This window comes from Molossus molossus, unplaced genomic scaffold (assembly GCF_014108415.1).
Source record: "Molossus molossus isolate mMolMol1 unplaced genomic scaffold, mMolMol1.p scaffold_m16_p_2, whole genome shotgun sequence".
NCBI classification, from domain to species: Eukaryota; Metazoa; Chordata; class Mammalia; order Chiroptera; family Molossidae; genus Molossus; species Molossus molossus.
This window is the reverse complement of record NW_023425355.1, coordinates 2,751,045-2,777,524: the sequence shown is the minus strand read 5'-3', so window position 1 is coordinate 2,777,524 and position 26,480 is coordinate 2,751,045. Positions and strand designations below refer to the sequence as shown.

At 43.0% G+C, this 26,480-nt stretch overlaps 1 protein-coding gene across 1 annotated transcript; it reads left to right on the top strand.

The window, feature by feature from the left end:
• The first annotated feature begins 1,538 nt into the window (after positions 1–1,538).
• DGAT2L6 (diacylglycerol O-acyltransferase 2 like 6) lies at positions 1,539–26,480 on the top strand. The gene is made up of 7 exons (XM_036270033.1): positions 1,539–1,623; positions 19,136–19,243; positions 19,734–19,804; positions 20,160–20,364; positions 21,731–21,905; positions 25,692–25,903; positions 26,326–26,480. The coding sequence occupies exons 1-7, from the start codon at positions 1,539–1,541 to the stop codon at positions 26,478–26,480; spliced, it is 1,011 nt and encodes a 336-aa protein (XP_036125926.1).

The window sequence follows — 26,480 nt, the reverse complement described above, 5'->3', positions numbered from 1 at the left end:
ATCTAGGCCTTATGCTGAGAATACTAGCTTCTTTTTTTAGGATACTTAATCACAAATTCAAGTGTACAGACATTTTCATGATTTTTGCTTGTTTAATGTCTGCCTCCTCCACTAGACTGCAAGTTCAGTGAAGACATGAGTCATGTTCATCTTTTTCACCACTGAATACTCAGCACCTACAACAGTGTATGGCAAACAGCAGTCACTCAATAGATAATTACAGGAAACAAATGAATCCAGAGGTCTGAGACCTGGAGACAATCTTTCATTTTGCAAAGGCTGGTCTGCAGAAGAAAGCCTCTTAGCCTGGAACCTAGTAGAGACTCAATACACGTTAATTGAACGAAACAAATAATAACAACAGGAACACATAATGCCTATGTGGTGGGCCCTGCGCCAAGCACTTTATATTCATTTACTCATTTAATCCTCACAACAACCCTACAAAGTAGGTACTGTTATCATTGGCATTTTACAGATAGGGAAACTGAGGCCCAAAGTTTCACCAGTCGTAAGTGGCAGAGCTGAGGTTTGAACCCCAGCTATCCAGCTCTAAAGTCCATGCCCCTAACCACTACACTGCCTCCCAACAGTGAATGGTCAAGCTGAGATCTAGAGAGACAAGCAATTTCCTAAGGTGTCTTGGGAAAACCATGGTGGAGCTAAGTCTGGAACCCAGGTCTGCTCTCTGTGAAATGCTTTTTCATATGATGCCCGGCCACCGATACAGAGCCCCTGGGAAGAGAGGCCCAAGGAGGTATTTGAGAAGTAGAGACATCCATGCAGAGAAAGACCCTACTTCACTCGGTGGCTCTCAGCAGGAGACAGGAGGAGGCAAAGAGCAGTCACTAGGGTAGAAACAAATGAGGTAACCAGGGTCCCTTTCTTTTATTTATTTATTTATTTTTTTTATCCTCACCCGAGGACATTTTTCCTTTTTTTTTTTTTTTTTTTTTTTCCAGATAGAGTGAGAGGGAGAGAGAGAAAGAGAGAGAAACATCGATGTGAAAGGGACATATCTAGGGGCTGCCACCCACACGACCCAACCAGGGCCAGGAACAAACTGCAACCGAGGTACGTGCCCTTAGCGGGAACCGAACCCGGGTCTCTCTGGACTGCAGCAGGGCCCCTTTCTTAAGCACTGAAAGGTAGCAGGTTGCTTTCAGAAGTCTTCCTTGAGGCCTAAGCCATTCTTTTCTCTGCACTAATTCATCAGGGACCCCCCCCCACACACACACACACATCTAGAACCACCCCAAGGCCATTACTGCCTCATTGTAATCAAGCACACATGGAGAAAATATCTATGTATATTAGGGAGATTAGATTGTAGGATCTGGAACCTGATGTGTGTAGGAAGTTGGGGCGGGCAGAGAAAAAGGGAACACTGGAGGAAAGTTTAGGTCAACCCTAAAACCTCCAGCAGCTAAATAGACTCAGTGATAACAGATTAAAGCAAAGCACCTGTAAGCACCTCGGCTTTAGAGGCTCTGACCTTCCATTTGGGCTTCTTAGCACGATAGAACAGCACAACAGGCATGGCCTTCTTCTCCCAAACAAATCTTCAGGAGATCCTCCAAACCTTCTCTGTCATGCAGTGGATCCCAGTCTGCATAATAATAGGTGAGTAAACCCCAGGAGCTAGAAACAGGCCAAGAAAGAGGCCATGAATCCCCAGATCAGGAGGGTTCCAAAGAGATCATTTGGCTGGTCCCTTCCCCCTGGGAAGGACTGTGCCTACTCACTCAAGACGTGGCTACTGTTGATTTCACTGGATTTCTCTCCTCCCAACCAAGGGGCGTGAAGGTCAGGAATAAGGCTGTAGTTTTTCTAGTTTCAAGATTACCCCTGCCTTCTCAGGACTGCCCCCTCTATTCAGAGCCAGATTCACAGACTGGGGCAAAGGTGGTGACGGCTTGTAGCATTGGTGTTACTAGGTAGGTGTAAGGTGATTTCCCAGTATAAGGCAATGGTGAGAAAATTCTGGGGCTGCCTGAGTAACTCATTAGACAGAATTTTGAGAAAAGTCCAGTTGTTTAGTGGACTCCCAGCCAGAAACCAGGGCTTTGTGGGCAGCCAGTTAAGAGGCAGGCTGAGAAACTGGACACGAGAAATGCCATCCTGAAGGGTGAGGCCAGTAGGAGGCAGCCTATTCCAATCCATGAATAGCTATATATCCCCTTAGAGCAGAGATTCTTAACTAAGACCTCGAATTCATGGGGGAGGGGGGCAATTTTGAATTTGGATGGAAAAAATTGTCTCTTTATTTTCACTAATTTCAAGAGGAAATGGTGAGTGTAGGCAACAAAGCACAGAAGTGTTAGAAACCCATGTTATTATATTACATTTTTTGTAGTGTTTTGATAACTGTGCTTTAGTATATTGAGTTTCCTTTGTAAATCTGTATTTTATTTTGAGCATTTAAATATATTATTTAGAGAACGGTCCATAGGCTTCACTGGACTGCCAAAGGAGCCCATCACTCCCAAGAGATAAGTTATTGAATTTTATTGAAGTCAAATCATGCTGAGCTCTTAGTTCATCAATTGTCCTTTCTTTTTCCCTCCCTCCTTTATCCTTCCCTCCCCACTTCCCTCCCTCTCTTCCTCCTTTTCATCCTCCCTCCCTCCTTCCTTTCCTCCCTCCCTTCCTTCCTCCCTCCCTTTCTTCCTTCTTTAGTACTTCATTCTTTTTTTTTTTTTTTTTTATCCTCACCCAAGGACATTTTTCCATTTTTTTGTTCAGGTAGAGTGGGAGGGAGAGAGAGGAACAGAGAGAGAGAGAGAGAGACATCGACGTGAAAGGGACACATCGAGTGGCTGCCACCCGCACAACCGACCAGGGCCGAGGACAAACTGCAACCGAGGTACGCGCCCTTAGCGGGAACCGAACCCGGGTCTCTCCGGACCGCAGGCCGACACTCTAACCGCTGAGCCAAACCGGCCAGGGCTAGTACTTCATTCTTAATTTCTTCACCCTCCTCCTTCCAGTCCCCAACCCTGTCCCCATGCCCTCTAGCACAGAGATTTGACATGAAGTGTGCTCATTCAATGTTTGTTGCATTATTAAATTAATAATTTGATTCCCACAGGTTCTTAGCTCTATAGTTAATTTGGATCCAATAAGTAACCACAAAATTTTATGTTTGACATACCAGCCATGTTCCTGGATTTCTGAAGGCTTTGATTAGAATGCTGGGTCTTCACTTTACACTGGAAATAACTGGTTGCCTACAGCCGTACACACACGTGTACACCCTGGAACCTCAGAAGGTCTTTCCTTGTTTGGAATAAAGGCGTTGGTGGTTTCTCTACTCTTAGCTTTCACCTGCCCTGGAGAATTTTGAAACCAAAATTCTGCTAGTGCTTCAATTTAATGCAACAGATTTTATCAGGAGTCATCTCCCCGTGCTTGGCACTGTGCTAATGGCTGTGTTCAAGAAGCTTACTGTCTAGTAGTGAAAGGGTCAGATAAGTAAGGTACTAACTACACAAGCAGCAAATTCAAATAGGGCAAGTAGAAGCATAAGTAATGCGCTGTGGGTGTGTGGAAGGGGAACCCCTTAATTCTGAGTAGAGAAGCAGCAAAGATATCACCAAAGAGGTGTTCTGTGAGCTAAGCCTTAAAGGTTGAGAGAATTGTGATAGGGAGAAAGTTGAGGAGAGTGTAGTCAGACTAAGGAACAGCGTCCCCAAAGCCATACAGATGTGAAATTGCATGGTGGATTGAGGGAAGGGGGGTAAAGTAAGGTGGTTCAGCCCTTGTTTCCCATACTTCAGACATTTGCATCCCACCTTCTGATTCTTTCCCTGGCTGAGTACCTCCTATGCTATTATTGCTTAACATTTTTTTCCAAATTGACTCATGTCTGTAACTTAAATTTATGTATTTTAACAAGAAACTTGATATCAGTACCATGAATTCACTTGTATTCACTGCACATTAAAATAACTCTTATCTATACACCACCTCACATCATCGTTACAGTGGTATGGGACGATACTTTGAGGGATGCTGGGCTAAAGCATAAGGGGTGTGAGTACAGGTACTGAAAGATGAGGCTAGAAAGATGTGAGGGGGCTAGTCCATGGAGGGCCTGAAATGCCGGGTCAATATGTTCAGATTTTATTCTGTCAGCAGTGGCAAAACACTGAAGGTTTCAGAGGAGGCAAATAGCATTATTACCGTGCTTTAACAAATTATCTGGCAGTAGCATGTAAAATGGACTGGAGAGGAAGAGACCAGCAGGCAAAAAGCAGACACACGTCTGCAGTCTAGACCAGAGGAGATCAAGTCCTGGACCAAAGAAGTAGCAATGGAGACAGACAGGAGGATGAATTGGAGACATTTTTTTGGAAAGGGAGAGAAGTCAACAACAGCTCCAAAATAGTGAAACTGACATTTCTCCTGAGGCCTGAAAGATGAATAGGAACTAGTCAGGCAAAAAGCTGAGGATAGAATATTCTAGGTAAAAGGGACAATGTGCAAAGAAGTCCAGATGCTAGGTGGCAGAGGCGTTGAAGGCACAGACAGAAGAACAGTATGGTGCAATGCAGAGGACAAGAGGGTGGCCAGGGCTCCATCATGGAGGGCTTTTGAAACCAGATTACAAAACTGGATTTGATCCTATGAGTCATGGGAAGCCATTAGTTGTTGAATTACTAAATCAGCATTTATTCCCACAGCTTCTTATGTCTATAGTTAATTTAGCTCTACTAAGTCATCACAAAGCCACAGACATGCCTCTTTGATAAGCCAGCCAGACTACATGCTGCAGAGGGACAGAGTCCGACCTGCATTCAACACGCTGCAGCATCATCGCTCAAATGGAAGCACAAAGCCTAGTTAGGAGCCAGAGCCATAATTGTCTGTGGAGAAAATCCCAAGGAATTTAGTGAAAACAAACAAGCAAAACTCCAAGAACTAACAAATGGGGTTAGCAAAGTGACAGGATACAAGATCACAAATACAAATTAACCACATTTCTTTTTTTTTTTTTTTTTTATCCTCACCCGAGGACATTTTTCCATTTTTTGTTCAGGTAGAGTGGGAGGGAGAGAGAAGAACAGAGAGAGAGAGAGAAACATCGACGTGAAAGGAACACATCGAGTGGCTGCCACCCGCACAACCGACCAGGGCCGGGGACAAACTGCAACCGAGGTACACGCCCCTAGCGGGAACCGAACCCGGGTCTCTCAGGACCGCAGGCTGACGCTCTAACCGCTGAACCAAACCGGCCAGGGCCACATTTCTATATATTAACAGAGAACAATTGAAAATAGAAATAAAAATATACCATTTTAATACTTCCCAAAAAATGAAATATGTATAAATAGATTTAACAAAACCTTTACAGTATATGTAGGCTGAAAACTATCAAATGCTAATGAATACAATTAAATACCTAAGTAGTTAGAGATATACTGTGTTCATGGATTGGAAGACTTAGCAGGGTAAAGATGTCAATTCTACCCAAATTGATCTATAAGTGTAATGTAATTCAAATAAAATCCCAGCAGAGTATATTAAGAGTTTTGCATAAATATTAAATTTTCCAAATTTGATAATAGCGCTGTGGGTGCTATAAGGGAAGAGAATGTCTTTGCTTTTAGAAAATACGCACTTAGGTATTTAGGGGGAAAGTATTGTCATCTCTGCGATGTACTCTCAAATACAAACTTATATATTTATATTTAGAAATAAATCAAATGTAAAGTGTTAACAAGGAATAGATTTAGGTGAAGATTATATGGGATTTTATTAACATATTCTTACAAATTTTCTGTTGATTCAAAGCTTTTCAAAAAAAAGTTTAATTTAAAAACTCCCTCCCATCTATAATGAACTAAACAAACTGATGAACAAAATAGACCCAGAGTCATAGAAGTAGGGTACAGACTGACATTCCTCAGAAGGGGGGAAGGGGAAGGGATAAACCACAGAACTTATATGCATGTACTCATAACCGATGGACATAGACCACAAAGCTGGGGACGGGATGGGAGAGGATAGGAAGGAGGGAGTCAATGGAGGGGAAAAGGAGAAACATCTGTAACAAAAATAAGTTAAAACAAAACTCCCTCCCATCAGTTGTTGTAGACATAGACAAGCTGATTCTGAAATTTATATAGAAGATCAAAAGAACTATAACAGCTAAAACAAATTTAAAAAATAAAGTTGGAGGAATCACACTATCTGATCTTAAGACTTTGTATAAAACTACAGTGATCAAGACACTGATTATTGGCAAAGGGATAGACATAGTGAGCAAAGAAACAGAATATAGAGTTCAGAAATAGATCTACATAAATATGGGCAATTTTTTTGACGCTTAAGATTATCGGCTTTATTTTGTCAAGCATACCTTTTAACTTTATTTTTCAATGTATTTTTTAAATTTTAATCATTTTTTAATTTTTCAATTACAGTTGACATACAATATTGTATTAGTTTCAGGTGTGCACTCCAGTGATTAGACATTTATATAACTTACAAAGTGATCATCTCAATAAATCTCATACCTATCTGACACCATACATAGTTATTAGAATATTCTTGACTATATTCCCTATGCTGTACTTTACATCTCCATGACTATTCTATAACTACCAATTTGTGCTTCTTACTCTTCTTCACCTTTTTCATTCATCCCTGCAATCCCCTCCCACCTGACAACTGTCAAAATGTTCTCCGTACGGCCCTGGCCCTGGCCCATGTGGCTCAGTTGGTTGAGTATGATCCTGGTCAGGGTACATGCCTGGGTTGTGGGCTCAATTCCTGGTAGGTGGCGTGCAGGAGGTAGCCAACTGATATTTCACTCTCACATCGATGTTTCTCTTGCTCTCTCCCTAAAAATCAATTTAAAAAATCTTTAAACTAACGTTTTCTGTACCTATGAGTCTGTTTCTGTTCTGCTTATTCATTTATCTCATTTTAAAGACTAAATTGTTGATAGATATGCATGTATTACCATTATATTCATATTTTTATCTCCTTTTTCCTTCTTCTTAAAGGAGACCCTTTAACATTTCATGTAAAACCGGTTTGGTGGTGATGAACTCCTTTAGCTTTTCCTTGTCTGGGAAGCTCTTTATATGTCTTTCGATTCTAAATGATAGCTTTGCAGGATAGAGCAATCTTAGTTGTAGGTCCTTGCTTTTCATCACTTTGAATATTTCTTGCCAATCCCTTCTGGCCTGCAAAGTTTCTGTTGAGAAATCAGCTGACAGTCTTAGGGGAAATCCCTTGCAGGTAACTAACTGCTTTTCTCTTGCTGTTTTTAAGATTCTCTCTTTGTCTTGAACCTTTTGCATTTTGATGATGATGCGTCTTGGTGTGGACCTCTTGGGGGTCATCTTGTTTGGGACTCTCTGTGCATCCTGGACTTGTATGTCTGTTTCCTTCACTGAGTTAGGAAAGTTTTCTGTCATTATTTTTCAAATAAGATTTCAATTACTTGCTCTCTCTCTTCTCCTTCTGGAACCTCCATGATGCGAATGTTGGCACGCTTGAAGTTGTCCCGCAGGCTCCTTATACTATCTTCATTTTTTTTATTATTTTATTCTTTTTTTTTTCTGTTCTAAATGGGTGTTTTTTTGCTTCCTTATATTCCAAATCACTGATTTGATTTCCAGCTTATTCTATTTTACTGTTGATTCCCTGTAAGTTATTCTTCATTTCAGTTAATATATCCTTCGTTTCTGACCTGTTCTTTTTTTTTTTTTTTTTTTTATGATTTTCATGTCCTTTTTTATGCTGTTGAAGTTCTCTCTAAGTTCAACTACTCTTCCCCTTAGTTTGTTGAGCATCTTTATAACCAGTGTTTTGAAATCTACATCTAGTAGATTGCTTGTCTCCATTTTGTTTAGTTTTTTCTTTTTTAAAGATGTTTTTATTGCCCGGTTGGTGTGGCTCAGTGGTTGAGTGTCGACCCATGAACCAAGAGGTCACCAGTTCAATTCCTGGTCAGGGCACATGCCCAGGTTGTGGGCCTGATCCCCAGTGGGGGGCATGCAGGAGGTGGCCAATCGATGTTCTCTCTCATGAATGTTTCTATCTCTCTCCCTCTCCTTTCCTCTCTCTAAAATTAATAAAGAAAAATATTTTAAAGATGTTTTTATTGATTTTTTAGAGAAAGAAAGGAAGATAGAGATAGAAACATTGATGTGAGAGAGAAGCATTGATCAGCTGCCTCCTGCATGGCCTCCACTGGGGATCAAGCCCACAACCTGGGCACGTGCCCTGACTGGGAATTGAACCAGGACCTCTCAGTTCATGGAGTGATGCCCAATCCACTGAGCCACACCAGCTGGGCTGTTTAGTTCTTTTTCTGGAGTTCTGTTTTGTTCTTTCTTTTGGGACGTGTTTCTTTGTCTCCTCCTGTAATTCCTGTTTGGTCCTGGGAGATCGTCTGTGTAGCTTCCCTTCACTTTGCCACTATTTTCACCTCCTTTGTCAGATATTAATTGAACATAGAGGCATGGGTTGACTTCTGTGCTCTCTGTTCTGTTCCATTGGCCTATATGCCTGTTCTCATGCCATTACTAGGCTTTTTTTTTTTTAATCCTCACCCGAGGATACCTTTCCATTTTTTGTACAGATAGAGTGGGAGGGAGAGAGAGGAAGGGAGAGAGAGAGAGAAACATCGACGTGAAGGGACACATCGGGTGGCTGCCACCCGCACGACCAACCAGGGCCGGAGACAAACTGCAACCGAGGTACGTGCCCTTAGCGGGAACCGATCCTGGGTCTCTCCGGACCGCAGGCCAACGCTCTAACCGCTGAGCCAAACCGGCTAGGGCGGCTTTTTTTTTTATTATTATTATTACAATAGCCTTGTAGTATAATTTGATATCCAGTATTGTGATACTTCCATCTTTGTTCCTCTTTCTCAACATTGCTGTGGCTATTAGTTGCCTTTTTAATTTCACATACATTTTTGGAATATTTTTCTAGTTATGTGAAAGATGCCTTTTGTATTTTAATAGGAATTGTATTAAATCTATGCCTGCTACTTGTGCTAGGCTTGAAGGTGTCCAGGAGAGGCCAATCTGCAAAACACTACCAGCAGCTACTACTGCCAGGCCTGGGGCCAGTTAGCAAGAGGTATGGGGCAGGCTGAGGATAGATGCTTCTTGTTTGAGAGATTTTAGGAAAGTCTGAAGCATGAGCCAAGACAGGCCATTTGTATGGAAAAGCCACTAGAAATAGCTTGGATGGGCTTGCAAGTTAGGTGCGATGGGGCCTCAGGGAAACACCAGGGAGGGGCAAACAGTGGGAGCTCATCAAAGAAATGGTGGCCTCTGCTAGCACTTTTGTCGGCAAGAAAGTTGCACTCCACCTCAGATCTCACCCTGATGTCAGACAGTTCAGTTCCTCCTCGTATGTCCCTGGTGGTTTTTGAGCTGCTGCCCCAGCCCTAGAGCTCAGAGGGAGTAAATCTGAGTAAGTCTGTGTGGGGGCCGTTTAGGAGGAACTGCCTGGGACTCCAGAAGCCTTCTGTATTACTGAACCTCAATGCTCATTGGGGTTTTTTGTTGTTGTGGTGGTGGTGGTTATTAATCCTCACTCAAGCATATTTTTTCCATTGATTTTTAGAGTAGAAGAGAGAGAAAGAGAAACATCGATGTGAGAGAGACACATTGGTTAGTTGCCTCCTGCACACACCCCAACTGGACCAGGGATCAAACCTGCAACCCAGGTATGTTCTCTTGACCAGGAATCGAACCAATGACCCTGCGGTGTGTGGGCTGACATTCTAACCACTGGGCCACACTGGCCAAAGCCCCACTGTTTTTTAAAGGCAGAAGTTATGGGGACTTCTTTTCCCAGTGCTGGAACCCTGGGCTTGGGGGCCTGGTGTGGGACTGGGACCCCTTGCTTCTCAGGGTGAACTTCTGAAGCTGAGATATCCCTCCTGATTTCTATCCTTCACATGTGGGTGTGGGACCAGCCCTTCTGTGTCTCCACCCCTCCTACCTATCTCTCTGGCTTCTTCTTTACATTCCTAGTTGTAGGACTTCTATTCAGCTAGGTTTCAGGCAGTCTGAATGATGGTTGCTCTGTAGTTTAGTTGTAATTTTGATATGGTTGTGGGAGAACAAAAGTATTGCATTTACCTATACTGGCATCTTGATTGGAAGTCCTGGCCAATTCATTTTTTTTTTTAACCAAAGGAATGCCATATACTTTATTATAATCCTTCTTCACAGACAACTTATAATTTTAGCTATATTACATTGCCTTATTGAAACCTAATCAAAGAGAAACAAATATTAATTTATCTTGTTTATCACTTATTATAAATTAACTATTACTTCAATTTTGTTTTAAATATCTCAGGAGATGTATTCTGTAATTTATTCCTCAGAAATTTATTTTTATTTTTATTTATTTTTTGCTCAGATGGAGTAGGAGGGAGAGAGAGAGGAAGAGAGATGTGAAAGGGACACATTGAGTGGCTGCCACCCACACAACCCAACCAGGGCCGGGGACAAACTGCAACCGTAGTACATGCCCTTAAGCAGGAACCGAACCCGGGTCTCTCTGGACTGCAGGCCGACACTCTACCACTGAGCAAAACCGGCCAGGGCTATTCCTCAGAAATTTTTTTTTTTTTTTTTTTTTTTTTAATCCTCATCCGAGGACATTTTTCCATTTTTTGTACAGACAGCGTGGGAGGGAGAGAGAGGAAGAGAGAGAGAGGGAAACATCGATGTGAAAGGGACACATCGAGTGGCTGCCACCCGCACGACCAACCAAGGCCGGGGACAAACTGCAACCGAGGTACATGCCCTTAGCGGGAACCGAACCCGGGTCTCTCCGGACCGCAGGCCCATGCTCTAACCGCTGAGCCAAACCGGCCAGGGCATATTCCTCAGAAATTTAAAAAATAATATTCCTTGGGGGTACATAGCAGAACTATTTACAATAGCTAAGATCTGGAAACAGCCCAAGGGTCCATCGGTAGACAAATGGATAAAAAAGCTGTGGTACATATACACAATGGAGTACTATGCAGCTGTAAGAAAGAAAGATCTCTTATCCTTTGAGATGGGGGGACCTGGAGAGTATTATCCTAAGTAAAACAAGCCAAGCAGAGAAAACAAATGTCACATGATCTTACTTATTTGTGAAATATAATGAACATAACAGTCTGAGGAATGGGGTAGTCTCAGAGACGTGGAAGTGGGGTACAGACTGACAATCCCCAGAAGAGGGGGTGGGGAGAGAGATAAACCACAGAACTTATATGCATGTGTGCATGAACAAAGGACATGGACAACAAAGCTGGAGACAGGGCAGGGAGGGAGTGGGAGGGAGAATCAGTGGGGGGAAAAGGAGAAACATCTGTAACAAAAATAAATAAATTAATTAATTTTTACAAAAAGAAATGCAAAGAAAAAAATAATAATATTTCTTGCCCCAACCAGTTTGGCTCAGCGGTTGAGTGTCGGCCTGTGGACCAGAGAGTCCCAGGTTCAGTTCCCGCTAGGGGCACGTACCACAAAAAAATAAAATAAATAATATTCCTTGAATTGCATATTAAGAAGTTTATAAGATGGAAAATGAAGTCACTTTTGTTTTTTTCTGATGAGCAAGAAATATGACATAGCAGAAAGACTTGCAGTTGAACCCCATTTTCCAATTAGACATTTTCTGTTCGTAGAATACTCTAAATCTCTGAGGTGCTGCAATTTTGACAAAATACATTTAAAGAGGTTATAGGATTTTTTAAAAATCTTATGAAAAACATTACAGTATTCCCAAAGGTATAATGAAATTAATGTTATTAAAATAGTCCTGCCCAGCCCTGGCTGGTTTGGCTCAGCGGTTAGAGCGTCGGCCTGCGGTCCGGAGAGACCCGGGTTCGGTTCCCGCTAAGGGCATGTACCTCGGTTGCAGTTTGTCCCCGGCCCTGGTCGGTTGTGCGGGTGGCAGCCACTCGATGTGTCCCTTTCACATCGATGTTTCTCTCTCTCTCTCCCCCCCACTCTACCTGAACAAAGAATGGAAAAATGTCCTCGGGTGAGGATAACAAAATAAATAAATAAATAAATAAATAAATAAATAAATAAATATTCCTGCCCAGCTGGTGTGGCTCAGTGTTTGAGTGTTGGCCCATGCACCAGGTGGTCACCATTCCATTCCTGGTCAGGGCACATGCCCAGGTTGTGGGTCTGATCCCCAGTAGGGGGCATGCAGGAGACGGCCAATCGATGCTCTCTCCCATCAATGTTTCTCTCTCTTTCTCTGAAAATCAATAAAGATTAAAAAAAACTTTTTTTAATGTTCCCAACTGCTTTTGAGCCTTAGTTTAGACAAGGGGGTGCTGAGTAATAAGGAACAGGGATATGACAGGAGGATGTAAAAGAACTGAATGAGCCCTGGCCGGTTTGGCACAGCAGTTAGAGTGTTTGTCCGTGGACCAATGAGTCTCAGGTTCGATTCCGGTCAAGGGCACATACCCTGGTTGCAGTTCATCCCCAGCCCTGGTGGGGTCCTGTGGGAGGCAATCAGTCGATGTGTGTGTGTCTCTCTCCCTCCCTCCCACTCCATCTGACAATAAGTGGGGAAATATCCTCAGGTGAGGAATTTAAAAAAAAAAATGACATTTTCTTTAGTAAATTCTTTCCCTTCCCATTTATGTGTACAAGAGTCCTCAGCCCAAAGATATATAAAAATAACAAATAAGCATATAATTGAAGCTGAACCCTACTTCATTTTAACAATGTTATGTTTACCCCTGGATAGATGAGATAGGGTAAGATGTCTCTCTCAGCTTATTACGAGATGCCTTTCCAATAAAGGTTTACTTTTTGTTGTTGTTGTTAATCCTCACCCAAGGATACCCCTCCATTGATTCTCAGATAGAGTGGAAGGGAGGGAGAGACAGAGAGAGGGAGAAACATCAATGCAAGAGAGATACATAGACCGGCCGCCTCCTGCACAGCCCGAGTGGGGATTGAACCCGCAACCTAGGCACATCCCCTGACCGGGAATCATGTGACCCGTTGTTCCCTGAGTGGATGCTCTAACTGCTGAGCCAAACTGGCCAGGGCAAGGTTTACTTTTTGATTCCCAAAAAATTAATTTATCACAAACTGTAACATAATATATATTTTGATCAAGTGTGTACTAATAACCATTGATAATAACTCAATCCAGAAAACATTTTTAACAAATAGTACCTTAGAGCCAGAAAATAGAATACATCTTAAAATACCAATTTAAATAAGATTTTTGCAGAGATGTATGGGAGGTTGATCAATAAAATATTTTAAGCACAAAAATACATGACATTAGGATAAAAGTATGTGGGAGAAGTAGGATGTAAATTCAAGAAGAAAAGACAAGGAAGAAAATTGTTCTATGCTAAAGAAGAATCTGTGTGTGATGTTAGATCTCAAACTATCAGGACAATTAGATTCTGCTAGATAGATATTAAAATGTCAATACTTTCAAGTTGCTAAGTTCAGTTTCAAATACTTGTAGGACATCTGTGTGTATGTATGTGTGTGCGTGTGTAGGTGTATAAATATAGCTTTAGATACATACATTCTCAGAGATGCAGAGAGGAGAATATATACATACTCAGATATGAGCACATGTGTAAATACATATACAACTATATACATTTATTAACACCCTTATACGCCCTGGCCGGTTTGGCTCAGCGGTTAGAGCGTCGGCCTGCGGTACAGAGAGACCCGGGTTCGGTTCCCGCTAAGGGCATGTACCTCGGTTGCAGTTTGTCCCCGGCCCTGGTTGGTCATGCGGGTGGCAGCCACTCGATGTGTCCCTTCACATCGATGTTTCTCTCTCTCTCTCCCTCCCGCTCTATCTGAACAAAAAATGGAAAAATGTCCTCGGGTGAGGATAAAAAAAAAAAAATGTTATTAACACCCTTATACATCATTGTGAAATTCAATATTGTGTTTAAATTCCAGAATATTCTAAACAAAGCCTAGGCCAATTACTGTGTGTGTGTGTGTGTGTGTGTGTGTGTGTGTGTGTGTGTGTATTTACTTCCACATGTAACCAAGACAAAAGTGATGAATGTGACTCTTCATAACCTGCTATCCTCTCCCCAGCTCCACCTTTTCTTTCTAAGGCAGAAGGATTTTCTATGACTGGGTCATTTCCTGTGCTCCATTGGTTAGAGAAATCCAAGAAATTGGTGAAATGCAGATAAAACATAGGAGAGCAGGGGCATTAAGTCTATTTTCATAAAGAGAAAGCAGGGAGGGGTTTAGAAAGACTGGAGCACTTGGCACTTGGGGAGGTTGAAAATTGCAGGAATGTTGCAGAGATGGCTGGCACCTGGGGAGAGAGGACTGAGAAAGTCAGCCACAGGGAGAAAATGATGCACATTTTGCTGTGCGTTAAGAAGGCACCTCTTGGTGCATGTCCTTCAGAATTGCAATCTTCTTAAATTTTCAAAATTAAGCTATATTTCTTTGAATGTGACACTAGACATCCGACTCTGACATTGCTTTCACCGTTCATGGGAGTTGTCTTGCCCCTAAGCCATCTCATCATTTCATGTTTCATGTAGATGCCAGCTTTGTTAGTGGAGGTCAACAGTGTCAAGACTTTCTATTACAGTAATTTAATGATGATCTGTTTTGTACTTGTGTGTTTATTAGTAACATACTTTTTATCTTTATTGTTGAATGTATTACAGATGTTCCTCATTTTCCCCCATTAACTGCCTCCTCACCACTCCCGCCCCCCTCCTGCCTTTTCCCACACTGTTGTCTGTGTCCACTAGTTATGCATATAAGTTCTTTGGTTTATTTCTTCCCACCCCCAACCCCCTTCTCTTTGAGGTTTGTCAGTCTAGCAACCAATTTGTTCTTCTTAATTCCTTCACCTTTTTCACCCATTTCCCCAAACCCCTCCCATCTCGCAACCAACAAAATGTTCTCTGTATCTATGAGAATGTTTCTGTTCTGCCTGTTCATTTTGTTTGTAGATTCCATTGTCGATAGATATGTATTCATTGCCATTTTGTTTGTTCATATTTTTTATCTTTTTCTTCAAAAAGACCTTTCAACGTTTCATATAATAATGGTTTGGTGGTGATGAACTCCTTTAACTTTTTCTTGTCTGGGAAACTCTTGATATGGCCATTGATTGTAAATGACAGCTTTGCAAGATAGAGTAATCTTGGTTGTAGGTTCCTACTTTTCATCACTCTGAATATTTCTTGCCACTCCCTTCTGGCCTGCAAAGTTTCTTTTGAGAAATCAGCTGACAGCCTTATGGGAACTTTCTTGGAGGTAACTAACTGCTTTTCTCTTGCTGCTTTTAAGATTCTCTTTGTCTTGAACCTTTTGCATTTTGATGATGATGTATCTTGGTGTGGGCCTCTTGGGGTTCATCTTGTTTGGGACTCTCTGTGCATCCTGGACTTGTATGTCTGTTTCCTTCACCAAGTTAGGAAAGTTTTCTGCCATTATTGTTTCAAATAGGTTTTCGATTTCTTGTTCTCTCTCTTCTCCTTCTGGCACCCTTATGATGCGAATGTCAGCATGCATGAAGTTGTCCCAGAGGCTCCTTACATTATCCTCATCTGTTTTGGATTCTTTTTTCTTTTTGCTGTTCTGATTGGGTGTTTTTTGCCTCCTTATATTCCAAATCGATGGTTTGCTTCTTGGCTTTACCTACTCTATTATTGAATCTGTGTAAATTATTCTTTATTTCAGTTAATGCCTCCTTCATTTCTGACTGGTCCTTATTTATGCTCTTGAGGCCCTCACTAAGTTCACTGAGGTTCTCACTAAGTTCATTGAGCATCCTTATAAGCAGTGCTTTGAACTCAGCATCTGTTAGGTTGCTTATTTCCATTTCTCTTAGTTCTCTTCCTGGAGATTTTTTTCTGTAATTTCATCTTGGACCTGTTTCTTTGTCTCCTCCTTTTGGCTGTGTCTGTTTCTGTGTATTACTTAATGAGAAGTATGGGGCTAGCTGAGACCAGATGCTGCTTGTCTGAAAGAATTTAGGAAAACCTGAAGTGGGATCCAAGACAGGCCAATCCTATGGTAAAGCAACTGGAAACAGCTTGGGTGGGCCTGAAAGTTGGGTGGGGCAGGGCCTCAGGGAAGCACCAGGGCAGTGCAACCATTGTGAGCCAGGTTGCTGGAGTCCCAGATATGGCAGCATCTGCTGCCTCAGGGAAGGGCTCACCAAAGGAACAAAGGCCTCTGACAGCACATTTGTCCTGGAGAAAGCCCCCTCTCCAGCCCTCACTCCAATGCCAAACAGCTCAGTTCTTCCCTGTATGTCTCTGGCGCCCCTCGAGCTGCCTCCCCTCTAAGCTTAGAGGGAGTGAGTCCAATAAGTTTGTGCGTGGGCCCTTTAAGAGGAGCTGCCCGGGGCTCCAGCCACCTCAGCCTCCCTGAGCCTCAATTCCCACTGGTTTTTACAGCCAGAAGTAATGGGGACTTCTCTTCCTGGCACTGGAACCCTGAGTGGGGTGCCTGGTGTGGGACGAGGACCCCTCAGTCCTCAGAGAGGACCTTCTCAACCGAGGTGTCCTCCTGATTTTTATCTGCCACACGTGGGTGTGTGACCAGCCCATCCACCTCCGCCCTCCTACCAGTCTCCATGTGGCTGCTTCTATAATTCCATAGTTGTAGGACTTCCATTCAGCTTGATTTCAGGCGGTTCTGAATGATGGTTGTTCTGTAGTTTAGTTGTAACTTTGATGTGTGGCCAATTCATTTTTGACAAGATGAAAAGCAATTCAATGGAGGGAAGATAGTCTTTTCAACAAATAATGTTGTAACAACTGGATATTCATATGTAGTAAATAAACCTTGACCAAAACTTCACATTTTATTAAGAAAGTAACTCAAAATGGATCACAGATCTAAATGTAAAGCACAAAACTGTAAAACTTAGTAAAAAACAGGAGAAACCCTTTATGACACATGGTTAGGTAAAGAGTTCTTGGATTTGACATCAAAAGCACAATCTGTAAAAAAAAAAAAAACCTCAATAAATTGGATTTGATCAAAATGAGAAGAATTTGCTCTAAGAAAGACCCCATTGAAAGAATGAAATGATAAATGCAGGCTGAGAGACAATATTTGCAAAGCACATATCCAACAAAGGACTTGTATCCATAACATGCAAAGAACTCTCAAAACCCAACAGTGATAAAATAAGCAAGCCAATTGAAAAATTGGCCAAATGTTTGAACAAGCACTTTACCGAAGAGGATATACAGAAGGCAGATAAGCACATGAAAAGCTGTTAAGCATCATTAAGTATTAGGGAAATGCAAATTATAATTATGATGAGATACTACACTATACATCTAGTAGAATGGCTTGACTACCTTCAGTACAAACTGTTGGGAGCTTAACTTATGTGAACTCTATCATTGATCATCCACTCCAAGTGTCTTCACTTGAACATGGAGAAGATGCTGGAAGCATCTCCTGGCATAAAGGCCATAATACCTAAGGAAGAGTCACACATACATACACACAAATGGTCGTTCTTCATCACTCTTGCCTCAGATGCCCTCGCTTTCTGTCATGGAACTCCTTACTCCATGAGCTTTAGGTCTTCCATGTTTGGCTTCTGTTTCTCCTTGTCCTTTAAATCCCACTTCTGTCACTATGAGTGACAACGATGACATTCACACAGGAGAGGTATGGCTGGTTTACCCTCATAGGACACCGATGGTCTCTTGAGGTGCTGAAAGAGATCGGATATAAGGCACACAATTAATCTATCTACACTTTTTCAATAACATCTCTCTTAAAGGACACAAATGGTGACTAAACACTAATCATTTAAGTTCCCCTACTCTTGAAAAGAGAAAACATTTATTTATCTTTCAATCAGTCTACAGGTATTTGTTAAACACCTACTGTGTGCAAGGCTCTATTCTAAATGTTGGGGATATAAACTAAATTTATTTGAAGAAAGATATAAAAGAAAGAATATACTTAGGCTGCCTTTAATTAATAATTATTCTTATTTAACTTTATCTGGGTTTTCTTCTGAAGTTTACCCGGCAAACTGACTCTCATATTTCATGAGGGTCAGAGGTAGCAGGACTTTCATCCATGACAAGCTTCCCATAAAACTCCTCCCACCACTATCTCTTATTTAATCATCATGCTTACAACTATCTCAGTCAGCTCTTACAAGGGGAATTCAGCCCATCACTAAGGTTTCTTCTACTCCATAACATGGCTTTTTAAAGAAATGCCCATTCTGTCATTTTTTGTTATTTTCATCTATGTTATTTTCATCTCAAAATGCAAGAGACAAACCTACTGGTAAGTAACTCTTGATTTTCTTCCCCTTCTCTGAATTTTTTTCTACTATGATGTGGTTACCTGGTCAAAGAAGTCATTTCCTTAGCTGGGTCTTTTTTCATTCGCAATATGTGTACTTAGCCCCTTTCTCATAAATGCAGACTTTTAAATGAAATTCAATTCCCACTGCCGTAAGATGTATCACATTTGCATTTCACAGCTTGCCATGGCCCTTTGTTAACAGAGATCATTTCCCCCCTTATGAATCTTTGAGACATTTTAAATGGAACAAAATTGAGATTAGTAAAAAGCAGTTTCTAAAAAGTTTTCCTCTCAGCAACAAACAGCCTGTGCACTGCAGGCAGCCTCTCTCCGCTGGAATGTGCTTACTTGGTTCTGCTGTTTCCTCAGTTAAGATCTCCGCCATCAAGGGGACCCAGATTCAGAGACTCAGCAGCCAACCTGGACCACAGAAGAGCTAGGTGGGGATTGGGGGAGAGGGAGAGATGAGTCCCACACCAGCCTTGACCTGCTCCTTCAGTATAGAGCAGCAGTTCTCAACCTGTGGGTTGCGACCCCTTTGGGGGTCGAACGACCCTTTCACAGGGGTTGCCTAAGACTATCAGAGAACAAATATTTCCGATGGTCTTAGGAACCAAGACACCGCTCCTCTATTCGTCTCCAGGCAGGTCCGCCCACATGCAGATACACCCACACACAACATGAAGAACTGTATTAAAGGGTCGCGGCATTAGGAAGGTGGAGAACCACTATATAGAGCAAAGATTGGAATTATGAGAGGTGCATTAAACTTGAAGAGAACTGAAGGGCATGAACCCTTTGTATCTCCTCAGGAACTATTTCCATTATCCTTCTGCCCTACTTTCTGTTCACTAAGTTCTGGATGTTGTCGGTGCTCTCCTTAGCCTGGCTTGTCTATGATTGGAACACCCACAGTCAAGGTAAGAGACACAGGAAGAGTGATGGTCCTTGTCTGTGCCGTGGATGTAACCACATGGAGAGGGAAGTGGAGGGAAAGAATGGGAGAGGCAGAGGGAGAAGGGGTGGGGAGAGCAAAGAAAGGGAAAGGCAAAGAGGTCATGATGGAGAGGCGGGGGTACAAAGGGGGATTAGAGAGAAGGCAGAAAAGCTCAGCAGGGAAGAGAGGTCTCTGCCAGACTACCCAGGAAGAATGAAAAGGTTGAGGTTTCTGGGCAGGTGCCCAGCCTCACACTCTGCCTTTCACCTTTCCGACTGGTTCCAGAGGAGCAGGGGCCTCCCTTGTCTTCTTGGGGGTTGGGTTCAGGGACAACACCTATAGCTCTGTGCCCTAGAAATATGGAAGTGTAAGAAGGAGGCCCCTCCTGTGACCTGAGGACTGTAGGAAGAACCCTCTACTCTGGGGAAAGTAGAATTGGCAGTATCTTATCTGCTCTTCCCTTTCTACCACAGGTGGTAGGCGTTCAGTTTGGGTACGAAAATGGGCCCTCTGGAAGTATTTCCGAAATTACTTCCCAATAAAGGTAACTAGCCCTTCCTCTGGGTGCATTCAGTCCCTGTTGCTCAGATTCTCCCTCTCCACTCAGCTTCATGCTTTTAAAGGCTTTGGTGGCCAATAGTGAAGGTCAAGGCTCAGAGGCATAATGCAGAGTAGGGACCCAAGATAGATGAGCTGGTGAGGAGATGGATGGATAGCAGCCTTTCCTCATATGACAAACCCAAGTCAGCCTCTCTGAGTATCATAACCCCTGGTGACAGCCCAGTGACTAGGAATTTGGGATCCCCAAGGGAAACACAGGTTACCTGCTGGGATCTGAGTTCACATGTTCTCTCTTTCTTTTTCCTATCCACTGTTCTGACTCAATCTCCCTCTAACAGCTGATGAAGACTCATGACCTCTCTCCCAAACACAACTATATCATTGCCAACCATCCCCACGGCATCTTATCTTTCGGTGTCTTCATCAACTTTGGCACTGAGGCCACTAGCTTTGCTCGGATTTTCCCAGGCATCACTCCTTCTGTAGGGACCTTGGAATGGATTTTCTGGATCCCATTTTTGAGAGAATATGTAATGTCAGTGGGTGAGTATAAGAAATCATTCCATCCTCTGACCTACCTCAGGGCTCCAACCTCAACAAGCCCTGAGAATCAGTTCAATTCTCACTCCCTGCTGGAAGAGGACTTAGTAGAAAATAAGTCCTGAACACACTGGACCAGTAACAGGAGTTTGTGGCTAAGCATCAAGTTCTGTCCAAGATCTGGGAGGCAGCAGGGTAAGTTACAGGCATTCATAAGAGTCGCCAATAATACATTCCAAGGGGTAAGGAGAAGGCTAGAGTTCAGGATCAAAGCCAAAGTGGAAAGCAGAAGGCAAAAGTCAAATATCAAACCCAAATGTCAGGTAAATCAGTCATGAAACAGGCAGCTCAGATTAACTTTGCCAGACTCTTTCTGGGATATCAGTTGGCCTCTTTTGGCTAGTCATTTATAAAGCAGCTCTCATCCCAGGGAGTCTTAAAGATATTTTAAAGTCTTTCATACTAGCTGGTACTTTCCTGGCCCATGACCTTCATCTCCCAGATGACCCCTTCAAACTGGCATAAGACATCAAGAGATAAAAAAATAAACATCCATCAGAATCAAGGACAACCTCCCCATGCCAGGCTTCAAGCCAGGGGATGTGACAAATGTTCTTCTCTCTGGATGAATATCCATCCTCTGGACACCAGAAAACAACTGACACTAAATATTAAAAGGTAAGATACATTTATCTGGAAGGACCAAGTGGGAATACTAGAGTCCCAGATGACGGTTCTGCTCCTCTCTGAGGTTGGCATGAACCTGGAACAGTGGTCTCTCTCAATGACTGAGGCCCAAGAGAGAATAGAAGGTAAGTTCAAGGCAAAGATGGGAAGCAGAAGTGAAGAAAGACTGTTGAACAACGAGGTGTCATCCTTATTCCATGGTTCATCTACATTTTAATTTGGCTTGGGCAGACTTCTGGGTGTGCCTACTCTCCAGAAACTCCAGCCAATGGCTCCCCTTCAGCAGATGCTTAGGGAGGAAGCAGGTTGGTGGTGACTAGTCCTGATTACCCCTGGGGAGAGAACTCTGGTGAATGTCCAGTGCTGTCAGCCTGGGGAGAGTGGAAGACAGCTGTGGTTGATGAGTAGTGAGGAAAGGTGTGGGCTTAAATACCATTGAACTAAGAGGAAATAGAGAGAGGAACTCAATGTCACCCCAATTGTAGTAGCATAGACTCCCAACACAAGCAGATGACCCTAAGGACCAACCTCAGACTAGGGGTAACCCAGGATGTGAAGGTCAAAGACAGAAGAGTGGAAACAATAGTCAGGAAACAAAAGAACTGTCTCCATCATTAACAGCACAGAGGAACACCTTACCCCATCCTCAGACACCAAGTTTGTTGACTCTTTGGTTTCACAGGTGTGTGCCCCGTGAGTAAGTTGGCCTTGAAGTATTTGCTGACTCAGAATGGTTCGGGCAATGCTGTGGTGGTTGTGGTGGGCGGAGCTGCTGAATCCCTCTTATGCCGGCCAGGAGTTTCTACCATCTACCTTAAACAGCATAAAGGTTTTGTGAAGCTAGCACTGCAGACAGGGTGAGTCCCTAGGTTCTGGTGTCCTATTGTCTGGGTGCCATGGATCCTCTGTAGCACCTCTCCAGAATGGTGCCCTTCCTTGGAAACCTGTTAGAGGGGGCTCCCTCTTCACTCCAGTTAATTTTCTCTACTTCCTCACACTGTACCTTAAAGGTATTTTGACCTCCAGACACATTTCGGTGGGGACTTTTTTACTTGAAGTTGGAGAAAGAAAAACAGAAGATCTTTATCTTCTACTCATTAGCCTGGTAGGTTGGGGGTGTGGAGAATGCAGATTTACTTTATATCAACCTATTAATTGAGAAGCCAAGAGAACCTACCCAGGGCAAGGAAGACACTAGGCTTGATACTATGGTGATTGCAAAGATAAGACATGATTACTGAGGGAAGGGTGTTGGGGCAGGTAGAAGAGAGTAAAAGGGGGATAAATGGTGATGGAAGGAGACTTGATTTGGGGTGGTGAACACACAAAACGCATACAGGTGATGTATAATTCTACACTTGTGACCTATATAATTATATTAACCCATGTCACCCCAATAAATTAATTTTAAAAAGACATGACTACTGCCCCCAAAGAGCATATTATCTGGTTTAAGAAACAGAATGCATTCATTGAGCAGTTACTGACCACCTACTCTGTGTCATATTACTAGGAAATGAGGATATAAATATAAGTAAGACCTGGTCCTTGCCTTTAAAAAACTTACTCCAGTAGGGAAGACAGACATATGCACATATAATTACAAAATATATCCGGAACCCAATCACTTACCATTTCAACTACCACCCGGGTTTAAACTATCATCATCTCTTCCCTGGATTATTACATTAATCTCCCAAGGGCTCTCCCTGTTTCTATTCTTGCCTCACCCACATCCAAGAGTCTATTCTCAACTGTAGCCAGGCGGATGATACTACTTTTTTCATTGAATTTATTGGGGTGACATTGGTTCACAAAGCCATACAGGTTTCAAGTGTACAACTCAGCAAAACATCATCTGCACACTGCATCCTGTGCCCATCGCCCCAAGCAAAATCTCTTTCCGTCTCCATTCATCCCCCCCTCCTGCCCACCTCTACACACCCCCACTCCCTTTTCCCTCTGGTTATCACCACACTGTTTTCTGTGTCTTCTGTGTATGTGTGTGTATGTGTGTGTGTGTGTGTGTGTGTGTGTATACATTTTTTTTTTTGCTTAACCTCTTCACTTTCTTACATCCAGTCCCCCAACCCCTCCCCTCTCATAGCTGTCAGTCTGTTTCATGTATCCACTGTTTCTATTTTGTTTGTCAGTTTATTTTGTTCATTATATTCCACATATAAGTGAGATCATATGGTATTTGTCTTTCTCTGATTGGCTTATTTCACTTAGCATAATAACCTCCAGGTCCATCCATGCTATTGCAAAGGGTAAGATTTACTTCTTTTTTATGTCTGAATAGTATTCCATTGTGTTAATGTACCACAGATTTTTTATCCACTCACCTACTGATAGTCACTTGGGCTGTTTCCAAATCTTGGCTATTGTAAATAACACTGCAATGAACATAAGGAGTGAATGTATTATTTCAAATTACAGTTTCAGGTTTTTTCCAATATATTCCCAGAAATGAGATCACTGGGGCAAAAGACAGTTCCACCTGCTGCACAAGGGTTCCTTTCTTTCCACATCCTCATCAGCACATGTTGTTTGTTGATTTATTGATGATTACCATTCTGACTCCATGATGACAGAGATTTTTTTAATCTATTATGTTCAATGATGTATCCCCAAGGCTTAAAACAGTACTGGCGTGACTCAGCAAAAGGCTCCTGACGGCCTCCTTCCCAGCTCTCTCCCCAGCATCACAATCCTCTGACTGTTTTCATGCAGCTTTAGTCCAGTCCGTCCTCCCTATGCTGAAGCCCAAGGATTTGAGGAACTGGACGAGGCTACTGCAGCAGCCAGGACACTGCAGCTACAGGTGTTAATTAGCCATGGCTAACAAATCCCTCAGCCACCCTCAGGGCCTGCTCCACTTACAGGGCCGACCATCCCCTTGCCGGTTTGTGTGTTTACATGAATCCAGTCCATTGGATTCTGACCTGTGGTCAGGAGGCAGACAGAGCAGGCTGCCCGCCCAGCTAGCAGCTACAAGGTGTGGAAGAAGGACCAAAAGCACAGTTGGGGGACAGTGGTTGTGGCAGATTCAGAAAAAGCTGGAAATCTTCATTTTAATCAAGAAAGCAACTTTAGCCCTGGCCGGTTTGGCTCAGCGATTAGAGCGTCGGCCTGCGGTCCCGAGAGACCCGGGTTCGGTTCCCGCTAAGGGCATGTGCCTCGGTTGCAGTTTGTCCCCGGCCCTGGTTGGTCGTGTGGGTGGCAGCCACTCGATGTGTCCCTTTCACATCGATGTTTCTCTCTCTCTTCCTCTCTCCCCCTCCCACTCTACCTGAACAAAAAAAAAATGGAAAAATGTCCTCAGGTGAGGATTAAAAATAAAAATAAAAATAAAAGAAAGCAACTTTAGTTGCTCTTTTTCACCATTTATCACCCAAACCTTCTTCCACAAACACATATTGCCCCTCCCTCTGAAGTCACCAGTGTTGTCTCTGTCAATAAGTTCTCTTTTTTGCTCAATCCCTCTCTCTTCCCCCCTCCCACATAGTCTTCTTTGTCTTTTTTTTTTTAATCCTCACCTGAAGATGTTTTTCCATGTTTATCTTCAGATAGAGTGGGAAGGAGAGAGAGAGAAAAAAAAACATAGATGTGAGAGAGACACGTTGATTGGTTCACACACACACACACACACACAAACAGTACTGGCACATAGAAATAACTTAATAAATTTTGTTGAATAAATGATGTACTATAATGAAGATATGTACAAAATACTATGAGAGCACTGGTTGATGGAGACTTTCACCCAAAGTGGAAGTTTCATTAGTAGGTGACCTCTGTATTGTGAATTGAAATATTAGTAGGACTTGCCAATCAGAACAAAAGGGAGAAAGAACTCAAGAGACCTACAACATACCAGGTAGTATGCCAATCCCTAGGAATTCATAGGTAAATGATACAGTTCCCAACTTTGGTCAGCTTGACAGATAACTGGGGAGTCAGACAGGAAAGGAGATAACTGTATTAGAGTTAAGTTAGTGTTAGTGCAGGAGAAAGATAAGCATTAGGTGAGGGGTACACAATCCACATTGTAGGGGAGGGAATTGGAGGTGGTTAAGTTTCTTCATGGGGATAAAATCAGAGCTAAGTATTGAAGGGCAAAATAGAATTAACCACGTGAAGACAGAGGGAACGCCTTTCCAGCAGAGGGAGCAGAATGCACAGAGATGCACAGACAAGAGAGAACTTAGCACTCTTAGTATGGCTCAGCAGATTGCAAAGAAGGGGTGGGGAGAGGAGAAGCTAACCAGGTAGGTAGGGCTAGAAAACAAAGGCCATGTTAAGTAGCATGGGACAAGGTGAGGAGCTCTGGAAGTTTTAAAGAGAGGAGCAACACGTCCAGATACGAGGTTTAGGGAGGTCACTCTGGATGCTGGGTGCAATAAAGGCAATTAGGTTGCCTGAGATGGGTTTCTTCCGATCATGGGGAAATGTGTAGCACCTCCCAACAAAGGGTTCAGTTGGGAGGGTGGGGCATGGCAAGAATGAAACACAGGCTGAACATGTTGGGTGCTTGTGTTTTTGTCCTATAATGGGAAGATTTAGAGGTTTCTCACCTTGGTGAGGGTTTCACTGGAGGAAGTTTCCTGGGATAACTCACATTTCTGCCCCTCTCTTTTCAGAGCACACCTTGTCCCTTCTTATTCCTTTGGAGAGAATGAGGTTTACAATCAGACGACCTTCCCTGAGGGCACATGGTTCAGGTTCTTCCAAAAAACCTTCCAGAAGACATTCAAAAAAATCCTGAGACTAAATTTCTGTACTTTCCATGGTCGAGGTTTCACTCAAGGATCCTGGGGCTTCCTGCCTTTCAAACGGCCCATTACCACTGTTGGTGAGATTTCCAGTATCTCTGAACCTCCTTAGTCTGTGATTCCCCCCACCCTAGTCACATATCAAGTCCCAGGGGACCTGGCACATGGGTGGGATGGGCAATGAAAATTCCAATGGGTGTGGTTGAGGGCAGGGTGGGGAGGACAACTGAACAGATAAGAGTTGAGGCCACTCACCAGTGGGACAGAGTTCAACAGCTGCCATGAGAGCATCATTATTCCTTCAGCACTCTCCTGAGCTTGTTCTTATTCCCTTGAGCATGTTCGAGGTTAAGTATTTGTAGAATATGGGACAGGATGAGGTTGGAGCAAAAGGGAAAAACAGAAGAGACCCAAGCACTGAGTTTCAGCATTTGGCTCCCTCTGAGGGATGGGTAATTTGAGTTGGGAGCAAGCTCTGATCCTTGTCACTTCTTCCCCACAGTTGGGGAGCCCCTGCCAATCCCCAGGATTAACAGTCCAGACGAGAAGACAGTGGACAAATACCACACACTCTACATCAATGCCGTGCGCAAGTTGTTTGACCAGCACAAAGTTCAGCATGGCCTTTCTGAGACCCAGGAGCTGACAATCATATAA

Coding starts and splice junctions, on each gene's coding strand:
- DGAT2L6 (XM_036270033.1), top strand. CDS start 1,539: ATGGCCTTCTTCTCCCAAACAAATCTTCAGGAGATCCTCCAAACCTTC. Junction 1,624..19,135: donor CCCAGTCTGCATAATAATAG/GTGAGTAAACCC, acceptor GTATCTCCTCAG/GAACTATTTCCATTATCCTT. Junction 20,365..21,730: donor AGAATATGTAATGTCAGTGG/GTGAGTATAAGA, acceptor TTGGTTTCACAG/GTGTGTGCCCCGTGAGTAAG.